The sequence below is a fragment of the Oncorhynchus tshawytscha genome, linkage group LG19 (assembly GCF_018296145.1).
Source record: "Oncorhynchus tshawytscha isolate Ot180627B linkage group LG19, Otsh_v2.0, whole genome shotgun sequence".
Classification (NCBI taxonomy): Eukaryota; Metazoa; Chordata; class Actinopteri; order Salmoniformes; family Salmonidae; genus Oncorhynchus; species Oncorhynchus tshawytscha.
This window is the reverse complement of record NC_056447.1, coordinates 55,913,138-55,936,355: the sequence shown is the minus strand read 5'-3', so window position 1 is coordinate 55,936,355 and position 23,218 is coordinate 55,913,138. Positions and strand designations below refer to the sequence as shown.

The following is a 23,218-nucleotide window of genomic DNA, read 5'->3' as shown; positions in this document are numbered from 1 at the left end:
TCCCAACCTTGCCAACTCGGGGAGGACACTCTAACTACAAGACCACTGAGTTGGTAGTGTACAGAGTAGCTCATACTAGTACGGTGGTCCACTAAAACAGAGATGCGAGCATAACCTTCAACCAAAGAACGTGAGCTAAAATGTGGCCATAGCAGAGAGGAGCCAGCTAGGAGAGCCTGGAATGAAAGGAGAAAGGCAGAGTCCCTCCCAGAGAGGAGCCAACTAGGAGAGCCTGGAATGAAAGGAGAAAGGCAGAGTCCCTCCCAGAGAGGAGCCAGCTAGGAGAGCCTGGAATGAAAGGAGAAAGGCAGAGAGTCCCTCCCAGAGAGGAGCCAGCTAGGAGAGCCTGGAATGAAAGGAGAAAGGCAGAGTCACTCCCAGAGAGGAGCCAGCTAGGAGAGCCTGGAATGAAAGGACAAAGGCAGCAGAGTCCCTCCCAGAGAGGAGCCAACTAGGAGAGCCTGGAATGAAAGGAGAAAGGCAGAGTCCCTCCCAGAGAGGAGCCAGCTAGAAGAGCCTGGAATGAAAGGAGAAAGGCAGAGTCCCTCCCAGAGAGGAGCCAGCTAGAAGAGCCTGGAATGAAAGGAGCCTGAAAGGCAGAGTCCCTCCCAGAGAGGAGCCAACTAGAAGAGCCTGGAATGAAAGGACAAAGGCAGAGTCCCTCCCAGAGAGGAGCCAACGAGGAGAGCCTGGAATGAAAGGACAAAGGCAGAGTCCCTCCCAGAGAGGAGCCAGCTAGAAGAGCCTGGAATGAAAGGACAAAGGCAGAGTCCCTCCCAGAGAGGAGCCAACTAGAAGAGCTTGGAATGAAAGAAAACACTGCATTTTTTTCCACCATGACCTCATTGTACCTTTCTTTGTCTGCGTCCCAAATGGCACCCTATTCCCTATGTAGAGCCAGTCAAAGGTAGTGCACTATATAAGGAATACGGTGCCATTAGGGACGCAGACTTTCTCTCGGCTCGGAGACGCACACATCCTGTATTAAACCATAGCAAGGAGCATAAATCTACCTCATCGTGTGGGGGGCAGACCTTAAACCTGGGTTCAAATATTATTTGAAATTGTTAAAATACTTTACGTATTTGCTTAAGCCTGCCTGGAGTCCCTATTGCGATTTTGGAACTATTTAATTGGTTCCATCGAGCCAGGAAAACTCAATCAAGCACAGATACATCATTTTGAATAGATTTTCAAATAGTATTTGAACCCTGGTTTGGTGGGGGGCTGCTGCCTGTGTGGAGCCTCAAGAGTCATTTGATCCTCAAGTCAGACCATACCAGACCAGACCTGTTGGTGGAGTAGTCTAGCCCTCCTCCCCTCCTCCTCTCCTCCTCCCCTCCTCCTCCTCTGCCCCTGCTCCGCCCCTGCTCCCCCCATTTCTCTCTCCCATACCAGACCAGGCCTGGTGCAGTAGTAGTCTAGACCTCCTCCCCTCCATCCCTCTCCCATACCAGACCAGGCCTGGTGCAGTAGTAGTCTAGACCTCCTCCCCTCGTTCCTCTCTCCCACACAAGACCAGGCCTGGTGCAGTAGTAGTCTAGACCTCCTCCCCTCTTCCTCCCCTCCTCCCCTCGTTCCTCTCTCCCACACAAGGCCAGGCCTGGTGCAGTAGTAGTCTAGACCTCCTCCCCTTCTCCTCCCCTCCACCCCTCTCTCCCAGACCAGGCCTGGTGCAGTAGTAGTCTAGACCTCCTCCCCTCCATCCCTCTCTCCCATACCAGACCAGGCCTGGTGCAGTAGTAGTCTAGACCCCCCCCAGCCGTCATCTACAATATTGATCTGCGAAAGGAAAAGTTCCTCGAACCAGAGCTGAAACCAGAGCCCCTCAGCATATGGAGAACAAATCTGAAAAAGACAGGTGGCATATGTACTAAGTCTATGGGGTAGATGGTTATAGTGTGTTCTGATGGGAACCCAACTGACTGGGGGTTGGGGGATGGGAAGCTCAGATTCGGTCAGAGACTGAGTGAATTAACAAGGACTGTCTTTTCTCTGAAAGGAACAATGAAGTCCGACCAACTTCTGTTGGGCCTGAAGTTGGCCATGTAGCAACAGTTTGTGATCACTGTCTGAAAATCTTTTACCCCCCCTTCTGCAAATCATTGCAGAATATCACTATCACAGCCTTGCTGTTCTGTTGAGAATACAATAGATATTTTATTGTCCATTTGATGAAAACAGAAACAGCCCTTGTTTCCTTACGCCCTCAGACACACACGTTGAGAGGTACAGGTTCAGGGTACAGCATCCCTGGATGGAGGGCCGCTGGTCCGCCTCTCCACCCTCTAGGATATCCGCCGAGACAATTCTCTGTGTTGTTGCTTTGTATTAATAAGTTGCTATTTACAAATAGCACCAACTGATATTGTGGTTGATGTTTGGGGCCCGTGTGGCTCAGTTGGTAGAGGATGGTGCTTGCAATGCCAGAGTTGTGGGTTTGATTCCCATGGGGGACCAGTACAGGGCAAAGTATGAAAATGTATGAACTCACTATGGTAAGTTTGGATAATGACTAAAATGTAAATGTTTATCTCTTCCTAATGTGTCTTCACTGCCATTGTAACCTCTGACCTCTCCTTCCACCTAGGGGCACTTCCATTTCTCACACAAAGGAATCTATTTTCTTCTCATGTCTCCCTCCACCAGGCCATCCCATGCCGGAGGATCCCGTGTCGTGCCAGCGCTCCCTCCGGGTCCTTCTTCGCCAGGGACAACACAGCTAACTTCCTGACCTGGTGTCGTCAGGTGGGGGTGGGAGAGACCTGCCTGTTTGAGTCTGAGGGACTGGGTGAGTACGGAAGTATGTCAGTTTGCATTAATGCTCCGTTTTGATTCTTTCAAGCTAAAACACAACAGAACAAATTGCGGAGAATCTCAATGACCACTCATTAGGTTCTACAACAATGCCTTTGGAAGTTTCATGAATTCACTCAATTGAAATGGAATTAACCCCAAAACCCTGGTGAGAACAGTACACCACTCTGGTCACAGATAATCAAGTTTTAGTTTCCTTTAATAAATATGGCCCAATAATAATAACTATAATAAGTCTCAAATAAGTTGAAGATTGGGATATGTGACTTCTGAAGCAAGTCACACTAAATATGGCCTTGTCCGGATCTACCTCAGGCTGTCAGCAGCACTAACCGGGGAGGAGGATAGACCCAGACTGCCGTCTATGGGTGGTGGACTGACTGGTGGGATGCAGAGAGACAGAGACACAAAGGCATCTCCTCTCCTCTCCTCGTACACAAGCTCCTCTTCTGTTGTCCACAGACTCCACCCACAATACCCTGACTTCACACAATACCCACTTGGACAGCAGGCTATGTTCTGAGAACGCTGTGACTGTCTTGGCTTACCAGATGAATGATATGAACAGTTATGTGGATTTTAAACAGTCGTTCGCTGTACAGAACGTCCCAGGAAACACAGAGTGAAAGTGAGAGAAGACAGACAGTGGGGCGTTAGCTAGCTGGAGAGAGAGAAAGTAGGGCAATGTTATGTATTTGTATTTATTATGGATCCCCATTAGTTCCTGCCAAGGCAGCAGCTATTCTTCCTGGGGTTTATTATGGATCCCCATTAGTTCCTGCCAAGGCAGCAGCTACTCTTCCTGTGGTTTATTATGGAGTTCCTGCCAAGGCAGCAGCTATTCTTCCTGGGGTTTATTATGGTTCCTGCCAAGGCAGCAGCTACTCTTCCTGTGGTTTATTATGGATCCTCATTAGTTCCTGCCAAGGCAGCAGCTACTCTTCCTGGGGTTTATTATGGATCCTCATTAGTTCCTGCCAAAGCAGCAGCTACTCTTCCTGGGGTTTATTATGGATCCCCAGTAGTTCCTTCCAAGGCAGCAGCTACTCTTCCTGGGGTTTATTATGGATCCCCATTAGTTCCTGCCAAGGCAGCAGCTACTCTTCCAGCTATTCTTCCTGGGGTTTATTATGGATCCCCATTAGTTCCTGCCAAGGCAGCAGCTACTCTTCCTGGGGTTTATTATGGATCCCCAGTTCCTAGTTCCCCATTAGTTCCTGCCAAGGCAGCAGCTACTCTTCCTGGGGTTTATTATGGATCCTCATTAGTTCCTGCCAAAGCAGCAGCTACTCTTCCTGGATCCCCAAGGCAGCAGCTACTCTTCCTGGGGTTTATTATGGATCCCCATTAGTTCCTGTCAAGGCAGCAGCTACTCTTCCTGGGGTTTATTATGGATCCCCATTAGTACCTGTCAAGGCAGCAGCTACTCTTCCTGGGGTTTATTATGGATCCCCATTAGTTCCTGTCAAGGCAGCATCTACTCTTCCTGGGGTTTATTATGGATCCCCATTAGTTCCTGTCAAGGCAGCAGCTACTCTTCCTGGGGTGCAGCAAAATGCAGGCAGTTAATACCTATTAAATCAGAGTGATAAGGCCGTGTCAGCGGTTGGAGGTACAGACGATCCTTGTGTTTTTCTCTCCTTGTCAGTTTTCTGGCTAACGATTGGTTTATTATTCTCTACTGTCAACCCCAACCAGCTGGCCCCCTTAGACATTTTATTTAGGTGAAATGATGGATAACTTACTAATTAGACTAGAATTCTTTTAGAATGTAATATGAATAGAATGGAACTTGATTGTCCATCCAAGGCTAGTTAGTGTGGTCACACAGGCACCATGCGTAACAACAGGGTAGCTAGCTAACTATCCTGTTCCCTCTCTTTCCCCTTCTTTTCCTTCTTCTGTGATGGATTGAAAAGTGCATCATCATGGTGTAGCATACGACAACAGGTTTGGAGAACTATTGCTGTCATGATGCATGGTGTGCTGTGTCACGTCACATGCCCATCAATCATCTTTACTGCCTGGCACTGTGTTTGGAACATTTTATTTCATGTAGTTTAGTCTTGTGTGAAATTGCTGCTTGTTGATCTTCAAAAGAGCTCACACTTATGTTCACCTCACGCTAACACACCAATATCAATAACTCAATCACCACTTATCACAAAGAACACTTCTCATTTTCTCTATACCCACTGGCATGTGCGTAAGAGTTTTTTTTTTAAAACCACTTTCCCACATCACTTTAACGCAAGTTTCAATGTGACAGGGATAATATTACCACCCTGTAATGGAGATGGGTTGTAAGGAACACAGTGAAAATCATCTTTTCCATGTATTTCTCCCCTTAGTTCTTCACAAACAGCCTCGGGAAGTATGCCTCTGTCTCCTACAGCTGGGAAGGATAGCGTCTCGGTAAGGGATCTCTCTTTCCCGTAAGGGATCTTCCCCTCTTTCCCATAAGGGATCTTCCCCTCTTTCCCGTAAGGGATCTTCCCCTCTTTCCCGTAAGGGATCTTCCCCTCTTTCCCGTAAGGGATCTTCCCCTCTTTCCCGTAAGGGATTTTCCCCTCTTTCCCGTAAGGGATCTTCCCCTCTTTCCCGTAAGGGATCTTCCCCTCTTCGCCTTGATTTAAATTATTAACTTAAAAAAGCTTTAAATTTTAATTGAATTTCTATGTGCATTATATATTACAAGTAGAAGTTTAATTATCCTTTGATTATATTCTCTTTAGAAATGATTTTTCCAAAGAAAACATTCAAAAGGAGTGGGGTAGTCCCTCTCCTAACATATTTGTAGTTTATTGTACAGAAGAAGGCACAGGGATACCGAAACATTGAATGATTTACCCAATACATTACTGGTAGTTTATATATATAGAACTGAAAGAAGAAAGAACTGAAAACTGCTGTTCACAAATGCTCTCCATCCAACCTCACTGAGCTCGAGCTGTTTTGCAAGGAGGAATGGGAAAAAATGTCAGTCTCTCGATGTGCAAAACTGATAGAGACATACCCCAAGCGACTTACAGCTGTAATCGCAGCAAAAGGTGGCGCTACAAAGTATTAACTTAAGGGGGCTGAACAATTTTGCACGCCCAATTTTTCAGTTTTTGATTTGTTAAAAAAGTTTGAAATATCCAATAAATGTCGTTCCACTTCATGATTGTGTCCCACTTGTTGTTGATTCTTCACAAAAAAATACAGTTTTATATCTTTATGTTTGAAGCCTGAAATGTGGCAAATGGTCGCAAAGTTCAAGGGGGCCGAATACTTTCGCAAGGCACTGTATTTGAAGCCAGGCCACTATAATGTATTTGACCCCAAACCACCCTAGATCACTGTAATGTATTTGATCCTCAGACCAGCCTAGCTCCCGAGTGGTGGAGCGGTCTAAGGCACTGCATCTCAGTGCTAGAGGCGTCACTACAGACCCTGGTTTGATTCCAGGCTGTATCACAACCAGTCGTGATTGGGAGTCCCACATGTCGGCGCACAATTGGCCCAGCGTCATCTATAATGTATTTGACCCCAGGGCATTATAATGTATTTCACCCTAGACCACTGTACTGTATTTGACTCCAGAACACCCTAGACCACTGTACTGTATTTGACTCCAGACCACTCTAGACCACTATAATGTATTTGACTCCAGAACACACTAGACCACTATAATGTATTTGACTCCAGAACACACTAGACCACTATAATGTATTTGGCCCCAGGCCACTATAATGTATTTGGCCCCAGGCCACTATAATGTATTTGACCCCAGACCACCCTAGACCACTATAATGTATTTGAGCCTAGGCCACTATAATGTATTTGACCCCAGACCACACTAGAGGCCACTATAATGTATTTGACCCCAGACCACACTAGACCACTATAATGTATTTGGCCAGGCCACTATAATGTATTTGGCCCCAGGCCACTATAATGTATTTGACCCCAGACCACCCTAGACCACTATAATGTATTTGAGCCTAGGCCACTATAATGTATTTGACCCCAGACCACACTAGACCACTATAATGTATTTGACCCCAGACCACACTAGACCACTATAATGTATTTGGCCCCAGGCCACTATAATGTATTTGAGCCTAGACCACTAATGTATTTGACCCCAGACCACACTAGACCACTATAATGTATTTGGCCCCAGGCCACTATAATGTATTTGAGCCTAAGCCACTATAATGTATTTGAGCCCAGGCCACTATAATGTATTTGAGCCTAGGCCACTATAATGTATTTGAGTCCTATAATGTATTTGCCACTATAATGTATTTGACCCCAGTCACTATAAAGTATTTGACCCCAGCCACTATAATGTATTTGAGCCCAGGCCACTATAATGTATTTGCCCAGGCCCTATAATGTAGAGCCCACTATAATGTATTTGACCCCAGACCACACTAGACCACTATAATGTATTTGGCCCCAGGCCACTATAATGTATTTGAGCCTAGACCACTAATGTATTTGACCCCAGACCACACTAGACCACTATAATGTATTTGGCCCCAGGCCACTATAATGTATTTGAGCCTAGACCACTAATGTATTTGACCCCAGGCCACTATAATGTATTTGACCCCAGGCCACTATAATGTATTTGAGCCTAAGCCACTATAATGTATTTGAGCCTAAGCCACTATAATGTATTTGAGCCTAAGCCACTATAATGTATTTGAGCCTAGACCACTATAATGTATTTGACCCCAGGTCACTATAATGTATTTGACCCCAGGTCACTATAAAGTATTTGACCCCAGGCCACTATAATGTATTTGAGCCCAGGCCACTATAATGTATTTGAGCCCAGGCCACTATAATGTATTTGAGCCCAGGCCACTATAATGTATTTGACCCCAGGCCACTATAATGTATTTGACCCCAGGCCACTATAATGTATTTGACCCCAGGCCACTATAATGTATTTGACCCCAGGCCACTATAATGTATTTGACCCCAGGCCACTATAATGTATTTGACCCCAGGCCACTATAATGTATTTCACCCCAGGCCACTATAATGTATTTGGCCCTAGACCACTATAATGTATTTGACCCCAGGCCATTATAATGTATTTGACCCCAGGCCACTATAATGTATTTAGCCCTAGACCATTATAATGTATTTGACCCCAGGCCATTATAATGTATTTGGCCCCAGGCCATTATAATGTTTTTTATTTATTTTTTTTATTTTACCTTTATTTAACCAGGTAGGCAAGTTGAGAACAAGTTCTCATTTACAATTACCTGGCCAAGATAAAGCAAAGCAGTTCGACAGATACAACGACACAGAGTTACACATGGAGTAAAACAAACATACAGTCAATAATACAGTATAAACAAGTCTATATACAATGTGAGCAAATGAGGTGAGAAGGGAGGTAAAGGCAAAAAAGGCCATGGTGGCAAAGTAAATACAATATAGCAAGTAAAACACTGGAATGGTAGTTTTGCAATGGAAGAAGGTGCAAAGTAGAAATAAAAATAATGGGGTGCAAAGGAGCAAAATAAATAAATAAATAAAAATGAAATACAGTTGGGAAAGAGGTAGTTGTTTGGGCTAAATTATAGGTGGGCTGAGATAAGGGGGACTTTACCTAGCAGGGTCTTGTAGATGACATGGAGCCAGTGGGTTTGGCGACGAGTATGAAGCGAGGGCCAGCCAACGAGAGCGTACAGGTCGCAATGGTGGGTAGTATATGGGGCTTTGGTGATAAAACGGATTGCACTGTGATAGACTGCATCCAATTTGTTGAGTAGGGTATTGGAGGCTATTTTGTAAATGACATCGCCAAAGTCGAGGACTGGTAGGATGGTCAGTTTTACAAGGGTATGTTTGGCAGCATGAGTGAAGGATGCTTTGTTGCGAAATAGGAAGCCAATTCTAGATTTAACTTTGGATTGGAGATGTTTGATATGGGTCTGGAAGGAGAGTTTACAGTCTAACCAGACACCTAAGTATTTGTAGTTGTCCACGTATTCTAAGTCAGAGCCGTCCAGAGTAGTGATGTTGGACAGGCTGGTAGGTGCAGGTAGCGATCGGTTGAAGAGCATGCATTTAGTTTTACTTGTATTTAAGAGCAATTGGAGGCCACGGAAGGAGAGTTGTATGGCATTGAAGCTTGCCTGGAGGGTTGTTAACACAGTGTCCAAAGAAGGGCCGGAAGTATACAGAATGGTGTCGTCTGCGTAGAGGTGGATCAGGGATTCACCAGCAGCAAGAGCGACCTCATTGATGTATACAGAGAAGAGAGTCGGTCCAAGAATTGAACCCTGTGGCACCCCCATAGAGACTGCCAGAGGTCCGGACAGCAGACCCTCCGATTTGACACACTGAACTCTATCAGAGAAGTAGTTGGTGAACCAGGCGAGGCAATTATTTGAGAAACCAAGGCTGTCGAGTCTGCCGATGAGGATGTGGTGATTGACAGAGTCGAAAGCCTTGGCCAGATCAATGAATACGGCTGCACAGTAATGTTTCTTATCGATGGCGGTTAAGATATCGTTTAGGACCTTGAGCGTGGCTGAGGTGCACCCATGACCAGCTCTGAAACCAGATTGCATAGCAGAGAAGGTATGGTGAGATTCGAAATGGTCGGTAATCTGTTTGTTGACTTGGCTTTCGAAGACCTTAGAAAGGCACGGTAGGATAGATATAGGTCTGTAGCAGTTTGGGTCAAGAGTGTCCCCCTTTGAAGAGGGGGATGACCGCAGCTGCTTTCCAATCTTTGGGAATCTCAGACGACACGAAAGAGAGGTTGAACAGGCTAGTAATAGGGGTGGCAACAATTTCGGCAGATAATTTTAGAAAGAAAGGGTCCAGATTGTCTAGCCCGGCTGATTTGTAGGGGTCCAGATTTTGCAGCTCTTTCAGAACATCAGCTGAATGGATTTGGGAGAAGGAGAAATGGGGAAGGCTTGGGCGAGTTGCTGTTGGGGGTGCAGTGCTGTTGTCCGGGGTAGGAGTAGCCAGGTGGAAAGCATGGCCAGCCGTAGAAAAATGCTTATTGAAATTCTCAATTATGGTGGATTTATCATTGGTGACAGTGTTTCCTATCTTCAGTGCAGTGGGCAGCTGGGAGGAGGTGTTCTTATTCTCCATGGACTTTACAGTGTCCCAGAACTTTTTGAGTTAGTGTTGCAGGAAGCAAATTTCTGCTTGAAAAAGCTAGCCTTGGCTTTTCTAACTGCCTGTGTATAATGGTTTCTAGCTTCCCTGAACAGCTGCATATCACGGGGCTGTTCGATGCTAATGCAGAACGCCATAGGATGTTTTTGTGTTGGTTAAGGGCAGTCAGGTCTGGGGAGAACCAAGGGCTATATCTGTTCCTGGTTCTAAATTTCTTGAATGGGGCATGTTTATTTAAGATGGTTAGGAAGGCATTTTTAAAAATATCCAGGCATCCTCTACTGACGGGATGAGATCAATATCCTTCCAGGATACCCCGGCCAGGTCGATTAGAAAGGCCTGCTCGCAGAAGTGTTTCAGGGAGCGTTTTACAGTGATGAGTGGAGGTCGTTTGACCGCTGACCCATTACGGATGCAGGCAATGAGGCAGTGATCGCTGAGATCTTGGTTGAAGACAGCAGAGGTGTATTTAGAGGAAGTTGGTTAGGATGATATCTATGAGGGTGCCCGTGTTTAAGGCTTTGGGGAGGTACCTGGTAGGTTCATTGATAATTTGTGTGAGATTGAGGGCATCAAGTTTAGATTGTAGGATGGCTGGGGTGTTAAGCATGTTCCAGTTTAGGTCACCTAGCAGCACGAACTCTGAAGATAGATGGGGGGCAATCAGTTCACATATGGTGTCCAGAGCACAGCTGGGGGCAGAGGGTGGTCTATAGCAGGTGGCAACGGTGAGAGACTTGTTTTTAGAGAGGTGGATTTTTAAAAGTAGAAGTTCAAATTGTTTGGGTACAGACCTGGATAGTAGGACAGAACTCTGCAGGCTATCTTTGCAGTTGATTGCAACACCGCCCCCTTTGGCAGTTCTATCTTGTCTGAAAATGTTGTAGTTTGGAATTACAATTTCTGAATTTTTGGTGGTCTTCCTAAGCCAGGATTCAGACACAGCTAGAACATCCGGGTTGGCTGAGTATGCTAAAGCAGTGAATAGAACAAACTTAGGGAGGAGGCTTCTAATGTTAACATGCATGAAACCAAGGCTATTACGGTCACAGAAGTCATCAAAAGAGAGCGCCTGGGGAATAGGAGTGGAGCTAGGCACTGCAGGGCCTGGATTCACCTCTACATCGCCAGAGGAACATAGGAGGAGTAGAATAAGGGTACGGCTAAAAGCTATGAGAATTGGTCGTCTAGAACATCTGGAACATAGAGTAAAAGGAGGTTCTGGGGGCGATAAAATAGCATCAAGGTATAATGTACAGACAAATGTATGGTAGGATGTGAATACAGTGGAGGTAAACCTAGGTATTGAGTGATGAAGAGAGAGATATTGTCTCTAGAAACATCATTGAAACCAGGAGATGTCATTGCATGTGTGGGTGGTGGAACTAATAGGTTGGATAAGGTATAGTGAGCAGGACTAGAGGCTCTACAGTGAAATAAGCCAATAAACACTAACCAGAACAGCAATGGACAAGACATATTGACATTAAGGAGAGGCATGCTTAGTCGAGTGATCAAAAGGGTCCGGTGAGTGGAGAGGTTGGTTGGTGATTTAGACAGCTAGCCAGGCCATCGGTAGCAAGCTAGCATAGGATGGAGGTCTGTTGTTAGCCACCTCTTGCGTTCTGTCAGTAGATTAGTGGGGTTCCGTGTGGTAGAGGGGATTAATCCAAATCACACAACAACAAAAATAAAAACAATAGATGTAGTTATAGATGCCCAAGAAGAAAACATAATAATAATAAAAATAAATAAATTGTCCGATTGTCTATTCAGATAGCAGCCGGTAAGATAGCTAACGGTTAGCAGGCCGCAGATGGGCGTTCAGGTAACGTCGCGACGGAGGAGCCAGCCGGATCTCCTTCGGGTAGATAACGTCGGCAGTCCAGTTATGAAGGCCCGGTGGGGCTCCGCGTAGGCAGTAGAACGGGTCCAGATAGGTGACTGCAGCCCAGGAGTGATTGATGGAACTCAGGAGTGATTGACGGAGCTGGCTAGCTCCGGAATAATTGATGTTTGCTCCGGAATCGACGAAGGCCGATAGTCACACGGATAGCAGCTAGCTAGCTGTGAGATCCGGGTATGAATGTCCAGAGAGCAGTCGAAATCCAGGGACATGGAGAGAAATTGGTCCGGTATGTTCCGTTCCGTTCCGAGCCGCGCTGCGCCGTACAGAACTGGCGATAGATTTTCGAGCTAAAGGATAGCTGATGACCACAAACCGTGGTTAGCTGAATACTAACGATTTGCCAGTAAAGGAGCTAACTAGCTTCTGGATTAGCTTCTGGCTAGTTTCAGGCTAGCTTCTTGGAGGATTACAGATTTGAGGTAAATAATACTTTTTATAAATATAAATTGGTGAGGCGGGTTGCAGGAGAGTGTTTTGAAGATGAGTTGATGGAAAATAAAAATGAAATGTATGTGAAAAAAAGTTGTAAATATATATATATACAGGACACGACAAGACGAGGACAAAAGACGTCTGAACTGCTATGCCACCTTGGAGATAAAAAAAAATGTATTTGACCCCAGGCCACTATAATGTATTTGGCCCTCGACCATTATAATGTATTTGGCCCTCGACCATTATAATGTATTTGACCCCAGGCCACTATAATGTATTTGGCCCTCGACCATTATAATGTATTTGACCCCAGGCCACTATAATGTATTTGACCCCAGGCCACTATAATGTATTTGACCCCAGGCCACTATAATGTATTTGACCCCAGGCCACTATAATGTATTTGACCCCAGGCCACTATAATGTATTTGGACCCCAGGCCACTATAATGTCTTTGACCCCAGGCCACTATAATGTCTTTGACCCCAGGCCACTATAATGTCTTTGACCCCAGGCCACTATAATGTCTTTGACCCCAGGCCACTATAATGTCTTTGACCCCAGGCCACTATAATGTCTTTGACCCCAGGCCACTATAATGTCTTTGACCCCAGGCCACTATAATGTCTTTGACCCCAGGCCACTATAATGTATTTGAGCCCCCAGGCCACTATAATGTCTTTGACCCCAGGCCACTATAATGTATTTGACCCCAGGCCACTATAATGTATTTGACCCCAGGCCACTATAATGTATTTGACCCCAGGCCATTATAATGTATTTGACCCCAGACCACTATAATGTATTTGACCCCAGGCCATTATAATGTATTTGACCCCAGACCACTATAATGTATTTGACCCCAGGCCACTATAATGTATACCTTAATGTAAACTGTTGTCCTATTATCTTTAGGTACAACGTGGAGCCTCCGGGGCTTATCAAGCTGGAGAAGGAGATAGAACAGGAGGAGAAAGTATCTCTACCCTCACCTGTCTCTCCCTCCCCATCCCTCTCTCCCTCCCCTTCTCCAAACCCCCCATCCCCCTCTCCAACCTCTCCATTCCCCTCTCCAACCAAGTGCTTGTCGTCTAGCAAGAAGAGCACAGGGAAGCTGCTGGATGAGGCTGTGAGTAGGGTACACAAGGTCAACACAATTACTGTACATGAAATTACGTTGAACTTTTCAATTTATGAGGATTACCAGGAATTTATGAGGATTACCAGGAATTTATGAGGATTACCAGGAATTTATGAGGATTACCAGGAATGAGGATTACCAGGAATTTATGAGGATTACCAGGAATTTTGGGAGGGTTGTTGGATTGACCTCCCTACTAATCTAATGATGTTTGTTTGTGCATGTGTGCGTCTCAGGTGAAGCATATCTTTGAGGAGCCTCCCTGCAAGTGTCCCAATAAATTCTGTGTGGAGAGACAGGCTCAGGGCCGCTATCGCGTCGGGGAGAAGATGCTCTTCATCCGGGTGTGTGCCAACCTCCTCATCTTTAACTCACTTTCTCTGGCACAAACGCCATGTTTTTCTTTTTTTTGTAACATGAATTTCTAGTTGCATACGACTCAGCCACATAGTTAACAGCAGCTGGACTTTAAATTGGGCTTGGACTGTGCCTGCCAAAATATCTTTGACCAAATGTTTTGGGTTCGGTGGGGTCAAATCTGAAGTGTTGAAATCTGGTGTAAATAATTTTGCACATGGCTGGCTTGTACTGTAAGTGATTTATACTGGGGTTGTGGCGTTTCATATTGCTGTGAATATTATATTGACATGGCAGATATGAATACAGATTGTATGCTCGGCTACAGAAATACTTTCTTACTTAGGTCCATTGCTCCTCAGTGTACTCAGGGACCATAGACCATTGATGACTATAGATGGCTGTTGAATGACAGACAATTCTGTCCTCATAACAAACCCACTCTTTCCTCCTTGTTCTGAGACTTGATGAGTCTGAATTTTATGAGTCTGGATATTGGCTGACCCACGTTTTCCAGGAATTTTTTGTTAATTAATTGACCTTTCACTTTTGGCAGGATTTTTTACATTTTTTAATCCAGGTTGGAGTTATGAGGTTTTCAGTTCAACAACAATAATGTTTCTCATCTCAATGTGAACTGAGTCACACACACACACACATACACACACACACACACACACACACAGCAGTGTGTTGTTATTTGGAATGCCTGACTGTGTGGATGACAGACGTCCATTGTCTCTGCTGGTAGCAACTCCTCTGCTGCTTTGAGGCTTCATTTACTGGTGATGGTATTCCAACTATGTCTGTGTGTCTCCTGTGGCACCATAGAGATGGAAAGAGAACTCCTCTTTGTATTATCCATGCTTTAAAAAAGAAGTTTATATCCATCTAGACTCCTCTTTCTTACCTCTATGGGCCAGCCAGGGTTGATGGGGTTCGGTGGAAAAAAGAGAGCCCTCAGGATCAACAGGCTTGATAAATAATACAGTAGGGTTAGGTTAGGGTTATAAGGGTTAGGGTTGGGGTTAGGGTTAGAATAGCCCTTTTTCTAAAACACAAAGATACTCTACGATAATGTATATGCCGTTTTCTTGCCAATGAGCTATCACCATGATTTGTATTTATTCTTAATTGTTTCCTCGTTTACATAAAATATAAATGTTCTTATGTAAATAAATACTGTAACTTTCTATTTATTTAACTAGACAAGTCAGTTAAGAATACATTCTGATTTACAATAACAGCCTAGGAACAGTGGGGTTAAACTGCCTTGTTCAGGGGCAGAATGAGAGATATTTTACCTTGTCAACTCAGGGATTCAAACCAGCAACCTTTCAGTTACTGGCCCAACACTCTAACCACTATGCTACCTACAGCCCCTAACTCAAACAGACCTTGCAACAACAACAAAAATTGCCTTGCAAGAATGAAGTCTATTTACAAATACAGATTGGTGAAGTGTCATTGGTGCTCTTGGAATCTTGGATTCACAACCAGGATTCACATGTCTAAAAATGCTGTTGAAGGAGGATCTGGACTGTAGGTCAACAAGGGCTGACAATACGCTCTAGAAGGACCCCTGCTGGTAGCACACAGTATCACAGTTTCTGGATGGATAGCTCTTTGAGGATCACAAATGCAGAATAAGAGAAAGGTTGTATGTTAGCCTGGTTTTAATGGACATGGGCCAGTGTTCAGGTTCTAAAATAAACCATTTGTTCCCATAGTGCCCTCTGCTGTCAAGTAGATATCCTTAAGAAAATATGTTCCATCTCACTCTGGTTCTCAGCTAGCAATGGTGGTGGTAAAAGTACCTAATTGTCATACTTGAGTAAAAGTAAAGATACCTTCATAGAAAATGACTCACGTCAAGGTGTCACCCAGTAAAATACTACTTGAGTAAATGTCTAAAGTATTCCGTTTTAAATATAAATTAAAGTTAGAATATTACTTATATTAAGTATCACAGGTAAATGTAATTGCTAAAATATATTTAAAGCTACAATATGTCACTTTTTTGGGGCGACCCACCAAATTCACATAGAAATGTGAGTTATAGATATGTCATTCACAATTGAAAGAAAGTCTAAGAAGTGGTAGATATGTTCCATGTGTGCTATTTCTATGCATCTCATTCTTAAGTTTAGGTTCTGTGTATTTTACTTTCGGTTTTGTACTTCAAACAGTTGAAAATACAATATTAATATTTTTGTTTATGGAAAATAGATTTCAAAGCGGTTTAGATTGTCTACAATATACTTCCTTGTTTTGTCACAAACTGAAATTAGGCAAACTAATAGAATTTTAGCAACCAGGAAATGGTGGTGTGATTTCTGCATAGTACACCTTTAAGTATCAAAAGTAAAAGTATAAATCATTTCAAATTACTTATATTAAGCAAACCAGACAGCACAATTATTATATAAATAAATAAAATAATGTATATCCAGGGGCAACACTCAGACATCATTTACAAACAAATCATTTTTCTTTAGTGAGTCTGCCAGATCGAGGCAGAATGGATGATCAGGGATGTTCTCTTGATAAATGTGTGAATTCAAAATATTTTAAAAATCTGCCCTGCTAAGCATTTAAAATGTAAAGACTACTATTGGGGGAAATGAATGGAGTAAAAAAAGTACTGTGCATTCGTAAAGTATTCAGTGCCCCTTGACTTTTTCCACATTTTGTTACGTTACAGCCTTAGTCTAAAACGGATTACATCGTTTTTCCCCTCATCAATCTACACACAATACCCCATAATGACAAAGCAAAAGCAGGTTTAGACATTTTTGCTCATTTATCCCCACAAAAACAACTGAAATATCACATTTACATAAGTATTCAGATCATTTACTCAGTACTTTGTTGAAGCATCTTTGGCAGCGATTACAGCCTTGAGTCTTCTTGGGTATGATGCTACAAGCTTGGCACACCTGTATTTGGAGAGTTTCTCCCATTCTTCTCTGCAGATCCTCTCAGGCTCTGTCAGGTTGCATGGGGAGTGTTGCTGCACAGTTATTGTCAGGTCTCTCCAGAGAACCTTGTTTCTCATGGTCTGAGAGTCTTTAGGTGCCTTTTGGCAAACTCCAAGCAGGCTGTCGTGCCTTTTACTGAGGAGTGGCTTCCGTCTGGCCACTCTACCATAAGTGCCTGATTGGTGGAGTGCTGCAGAGTCTGTTGTGCTTCTGGAAGGTTCTCCCATTTCCACAGAGGAACTAGAGCTCTGTCAGAGTGACCATCAGGTTCTTGGTCACCTCCTTGACCAAGGCCTTCTCCCCCGATTGTTCAGCTCTAGGAAGAGTCTTGGTGGTTCCAAACTTCTTCCATTTAAGAATGAGTGAGGCCACTGTGTTCTTGGGGACCTTCAATGCTGCAGAAATGTTTTAGTACCCTTCCCCAGATCTGTGCCTTCGAAACAATCCTGCCTTCGGCCTCATGGTTTTTGCTGTGACGTACACTGTTAGCTGTGGGACCTTATATAGACAGGTGTGTGCCTTTCCAAATCATGTCCAATTGACCACAGGTGGATCAAGTTGTAGAGACATCTCAAGGACGATCAATGGAAACCGGATGTACCTGAGCTCAATTTCAAGTCTCATAGCGAAGGGTCTGAATACTTAAGTAAATGTGTTTCTGTTTTTTATTTTTTTATTTTAATACATTTGCAAAAATTTCTAACAACTTGTTTTCACATTGTCATTATGGGGTATTGTGATGTCATTATGGGGTATTGTGATGTCATTATGGGGTATTGTGTGTAGATTGCTGGGGGCATTTTTTGTATTTAATCCATTTTAGAATAAGGCTGTAACGTAACAACATTTCGGAAAGGTCAAGGGGTCTGAATACTTTCCCAAGGCACTGTACATTATTACATTTAGGAATGTAGTGAAGTTTAAAAAAAACAACTCTCCCTCTCTTTTTCCACCGTCTGTCTTCTCCAATAAAATGCTTTGCTAACAGGCCACCAGGACACTTGTTCACCCCCAGACTCCTTGCTCTCTCCTGGGTACAGGCCTAGCTGGGTCCCCCTGTCTCCCAGCACCATAGAGACATGATTGAAAAGGCCTCTGTGCCAAAAGCCCATCACAATGCCTGAGGGGGCACACATTCATGGATGAGTGCCCTGCCAATGGCCTGTTGATTGATTCTGTTAAAGAGGCTTATAAATGTGTGTTACGCTGCTGGAGGAGAGAGAGAGAGAAAGAGAGTGTTGTCTATAGTGTATAGAAGAGGACAGGCCATACCACAGATATCTTATTAAATTATATATGTAATTCTATGGGCCACACAATCTAACTTGCTACTAGCCATTCAGGCTTGATTGAGTGTCGACTTGGAATTCAGTAGCAATATTTAATATACAGTACGTTCTGTTTGTATTTGGCCATTTAATGTCAACAGTCAGCAGCACGCTCTTCATGGGTTAACTGGTACTTCCTGTCACTGTCAAACGTGGCTTTCTGCAGGCACTCATTACTGCTTGGATTGAAAGCTTGGGCTCTGAAGACCTTCTACTGTAAATGCTATCTCCTTTTGTTTATCATGTAATTAGCAGGATTGATAACGGCAGGATAGCTAGGTAGTTTAATGGAATCACAACGCATTGTGGATATGGAAATAGCGCCTTTTTTATTTCTCTGTCCCGCTATTTATTTGTCTGGTGTAGATGTTGCCATGGTAACCAACACAGGAAAACGTGCAGGAGTACCATGTTAGACGGTAGCAGGTAGCAGGCAGGATTAGTGTTTACAGTAGTACCACCTTAGACAGTAGCAGGTAACAGCAGGATTAGTGTTTACAGTAGTACCACCTTACAGACGGTAGCAGCAGGAGTAGTGTTTACAGTAGTACCACCTTAGACAGTAGCAGGTAACAGCAGGAGTAGTGTTTACAGTAGTACCACCTTAGACAGTAGCAGGTAACAGCAGGAGTAGTGTTTACAGTAGTAACACCTTAGACAGTATTAGGTAACAGCAGGAGTAGTGTTTACAGTAGTACCACCTTACAGACGGTAGCAGGTAACAGCAGGATTAGTGTTTACAGTAGTACCACCTTACAGACGGTAGCAGGTAGCAGCAGGATTAGTGTTTACAGTAGTACCACCTTACAGACGGTAGCAGGTAGCAGCAGGATTAGTGTTTACAGTAGTACCACCTTACAGACGGTAGCAGGTAACAGCAGGATTAGTGTTTACAGTAGTACCACCTTACAGACGGTAGCAGGTAGCAGCAGGAGTAGTGTTTACAGTAGTACCATTAACAGACGGTAGCAGGTAGCAGCAGGATTAGTGTTTACAGTAGTACCACCTTACAGACAGTAGCAGGTAGCAGCAGGAGTAGTGTTTACAGTAGTACCACCTTAGACAGTAGCAGGTAACAGCAGGAGTAGTGTTTACAGTAGTACCACCTTAGACAGTAGCAGGTAACAGCAGGAGTAGTGTTTACAGTAGTACCACCTTAGACAGTAGCAGGTAACAGCAGGAGTAGTGTTTACAGTAGTACCACCTTAGACAGTAGCAGGTAGCAGCAGGAGTAGTGTTTACAGTAGTACCATGTTACAGACAGTAGCAGGTAGCAGCAGGAGTAGTGTTTACAGTAGTACCACCTTACAGACAGTAGCAGGTAGCAGCAAGACTAGTGTTTACAGTAGTACCACATTACAGACGGTAGCAGGTAGCAGCAGGAGAACACTAGTACCACCTTACAGACAGTAGCAGGTAGCAGCAGAACTAGTGTTTACAGTAGTACCACCTTAGACAGTAGCAGGTAGCAGCAGGAGTAGTGTTTACAGTAGTACCACCTTAGACAGTAGCAGGTAGCAGCAGGAGAACACTAGTACCACCTTAGACAGTAGCAGGTAGCAGCAGGAGAACACTAGTACCACCTTAGACAGTAGCAGGTAGCTGCAGGAGTAGTGTTTACAGTAGTACCATGTTAACGGACTGTAGCAGCAGGAGTAGTGTTTACAGTAGTACCATGTTAACGGACTGTAGCAGCAGGAGTAGTGTTTACAGTAGTACCATGTTAACGGACTGTAGCAGCAGGAGTAGTGTTTACAGTAGTACCATGTAACAGACGGTAGCAGCAGGAACACTAGTAGACAGTAGCAGGTAGTGTTTACAGTAGTACCACGTTACAGACAGGTAGCAGCAGGATTAGTGTTTACAGTAGTACCATGTTAGACAGGACTGTAGCAGCAGGATTAGTGTTTACAGTAGTACCACGGACTGTAGCAGACAGTAGTACCATGTAACGGACTGTAGCAGCAGTAGTGTTTACAGTAGTACCATGTAACAGACGGTAGCAGGTTTAGCAGTAGGAGAACAGTGTTTACTAGTACCACCTTAGACAGTAGCAGGTAGCAGCAGGATTAGTGTTTACAGTAGTACCACCTTACAGACGGTAGCAGGTAGCAGCAGGATTAGTGTTTACAGTAGTACCATGTTAACGGACTGTAGCAGCAGGAGTAGTGTTTACAGTAGTACCATGTTACAGACAGTAGCAGGTAGCAGCAGGAGTAGTGTTTACAGTAGTACCACCTTAGACAGTAGCAGGTAGCAGCAGGAGAACACTAGTACCACCTTAGACAGTAGCAGGTAGCAGCAGGAGAACACTAGTACCACCTTAGACAGTAGCAGGTAGCAGCAGGAGTAGTGTTTACAGTAGTACCACCTTAGACAGTAGCAGGTAGCAGCAGGAGAACACTAGTACCACCTTAGACAGTAGCAGGTAGCAGCAGGAGTAGTGTTTACAGTAGTACCACCTTACAGACGGTAGCAGGTAGCAGCAGGAGTAGTGTTTACAGTAGTACCACCTTAGACAGTAGCAGGTAGCAGCAGGAGAACACTAGTACCACCTTAGACAGTAGCAGGTAGCAGCAGGAGTAGTGTTTACAGTAGTACCACCTTACAGACGGTAGCAGGTAGCAGCAGGATTAGTGTTTACAGTAGTACCATGTTAACGGACTGTAGCAGCAGGAGTAGTGTTTACAGTAGTACCATGTAACAGACGGTAGCAGGTAGTAGGAGTAGTGTTTACAGTAGTACCACGTTACAGACATAGCAGCAGGAGTAGTGTTTACACTAGTTTAGTTTTGGAGTGAGTCTAATTTTTAATTTTGGAGTCATTTATTCGTGAAAAGGAATCAAACAAAGCCATTGTACTAGCTGTGAGTTACTAGAGACGTCCATCTACTACACTAAATCTGGACCTCAAAGACCATTTCCATTGTGATTTTCATTCTTCCCCTCTAATCAAGGTCTGTGTTTAGTCCTGGGATATCAGGTCAGTGCAATGAATGATCAGGTAGAACAGAACACCAGCAGTACTCTGAACCTCCAGGCTGGGATTTGAATACCCTTGTACTACACCGTGAAATAATATCGTTGTCAGCTAAAGATTTTCCCTGATTTTTTTTATTTTAACATTTGTGAACACTGACTGGACAATAAAGTAATCTTCTTCTTCTTGTCCTAGATGTTACACAACAAGCATGTGATGGTGCGTGTGGGAGGAGGCTGGGAGACTTTTGAGAGCTACCTGCTGAAACACGACCCATGTCGGATGCTCCAGATCTCCAGAGTGGAGGGGAAGACCTTTCCCATGTCCCCCAAGTCCCCCAACACCAAGGACCTCACCCCAGACAGCTACTTGGTGGTGGCCGCACACTACCGCAGCAAGAAGTAAAGATGGCCGTACACTACCGCAGCAAGAAGTCAACTGACGCTTCAACCAAGGGGATCAGTTTGAGCAATGCGAGGATGGTGGTGGTGGCCTACTACCGCAACAAGAAGTAAAGATGGCCAACTACTACCGCAACAAGAAGTAAAGATGGCCACCTACTACCGCAACAAAAAGTAAAGATGGCCACCTACTACCGCAACAAAAAGTAAAAATGGCCGCCTACTACCGCAACAAAAGTAAAAATGGCCGCCTACTACCGCAACAAGAAGTAAAAATGGCCGCCTACTACCGCAACAAGAAGTAAAGATGGCCGCCTACTACCGCAACAAGAAGTAAAAATGGCCGCCTACTACCGCAACAAGAAGTAAAGATGGCCGCCTACTACCGCAACAAGAAGTAAAGATGGCCGCCTACTACCGCAACAAAAAGTAAAAATGGCCGCCTGCTACCGCAACAAGAAGTAAAAATGGCCGCCTGCTACCGCAACAAGAAGTAAAGATGGCCGCCTGCTACCGCAACAAGAAGTAAAGATGGCCGCCTACTACCGCAACAAGAAGTAAAGATGGCCGCCTACTACTGCAACAAGAAGTAAAGATGGCCGCCTACTACCGCAACAAGAAGTAAAGACATTCATGAGGACCTGAGGAAATGACCTCTGCCTTTCCAAACTAGCAAAACTGATTGAAATGACAGTGACACGGAGGGCAAAGCCAGCTGACACAGTGTCATTCCAACCAGATTCCAACCAGTTGCATGTACAGCATGTCTTCTAGTTGATGTAAGCCACAACCGGCCCACCTGAGCTACAGAACAGACAGTGGCCAGCAGGTATATATCTCCTGTCCTAGCAGTCACGGCGAACTAGCGTCAACGTGACAGTTTGATTTGGATTTACAGCCTTTGAGAATTATCTATGCAATCATTTCGACAATCATTTTTAGCCGGGGATTGAGGCTGGTATATTTGGCACTAAAAGCATGTTTTCTAATGTTACCTTGTGTGTATTTTGTTTGACTTTTGTCATTCATTCATTTAATAGTGTGAAAGTATAGTATGACTTCTGTAATAATGGATATATTCTGAATAATGATTGGATACTGGTCAAGCTAAATCTGGACATGTTCCACCAATCATGTTCCTCCTACGGTTCCTCCAATCATGGACTTTCTCCTTTCCTTGTTTTCTAAATATGCAGCTACACCACACAAGGGAAGATAATCATGGCTAAAACAATATGTTTTTAAATGTAATCCCACCATCGGTCACAGTACGGGCTTACCGGTTACCACGCCCAGGGACCTGTCTCTGGCTTGAGCTTTTTTGCTTTAAAGACCAAAGGGTTCCACCATTCATTCTAATGGAAGTCAACATTTAAAATATGTTTGAAATAGTGCTACTTTATTATGTTAAAAGTCCTGACTAATATGAATAGCTATACGTAGGATGTGTTTATTATGATTATGTATCTCTGTAATGTCTATTAATTTCTCCAATGTGCTATTATGAGTGATTTCTCTTTTTTTCCATGAGCTAGTTTGTCTCTCCTGTTTTTGAAGTTAAAAGCTTTTGATAATTTGTGAAGGAACGCTACTAATTAACATCATTATTGTGAGAAGATTATTAAAGAGACAATCAAATGTAGAATATTTACTTGAATTCTTGTGAATGGCAATAGGACTGATCCAGATAACATGTATTGTATGGTCAGTCGGTCTG

General features: G+C 44.1%; 1 protein-coding gene and 1 long non-coding RNA gene across 3 annotated transcripts in view; both read left to right on the top strand.

The window, feature by feature from the left end:
• LOC112248101 (growth arrest-specific protein 2-like) overlaps window positions 1-21,898 on the top strand; it is a 64,058-nt gene extending 42,160 nt beyond the window's left edge. For both annotated transcript variants that reach the window (XM_042301952.1, XM_042301951.1), the window contains 5 exons: window positions 2,650-2,791; window positions 5,169-5,232; window positions 13,229-13,442; window positions 13,691-13,798; window positions 21,296-21,898. In XM_042301952.1, the coding sequence (XP_042157886.1) occupies window positions 2,650-2,791; window positions 5,169-5,232; window positions 13,229-13,442; window positions 13,691-13,798; window positions 21,296-21,505 (738 nt within the window). In that variant the 3' untranslated portion in view covers window positions 21,506-21,898. The remainder of the gene's footprint in view (window positions 1-2,649; window positions 2,792-5,168; window positions 5,233-13,228; window positions 13,443-13,690; window positions 13,799-21,295) is intronic.
• Window positions 17,672-20,728, top strand: LOC121840113. Its single transcript, XR_006079418.1, has 2 exons — window positions 17,672-19,718; window positions 20,325-20,728. It is a non-coding gene; the product is annotated as an uncharacterized LOC121840113 (long non-coding RNA).
• Window positions 21,899-23,218: the final 1,320 nt, after the last annotated feature.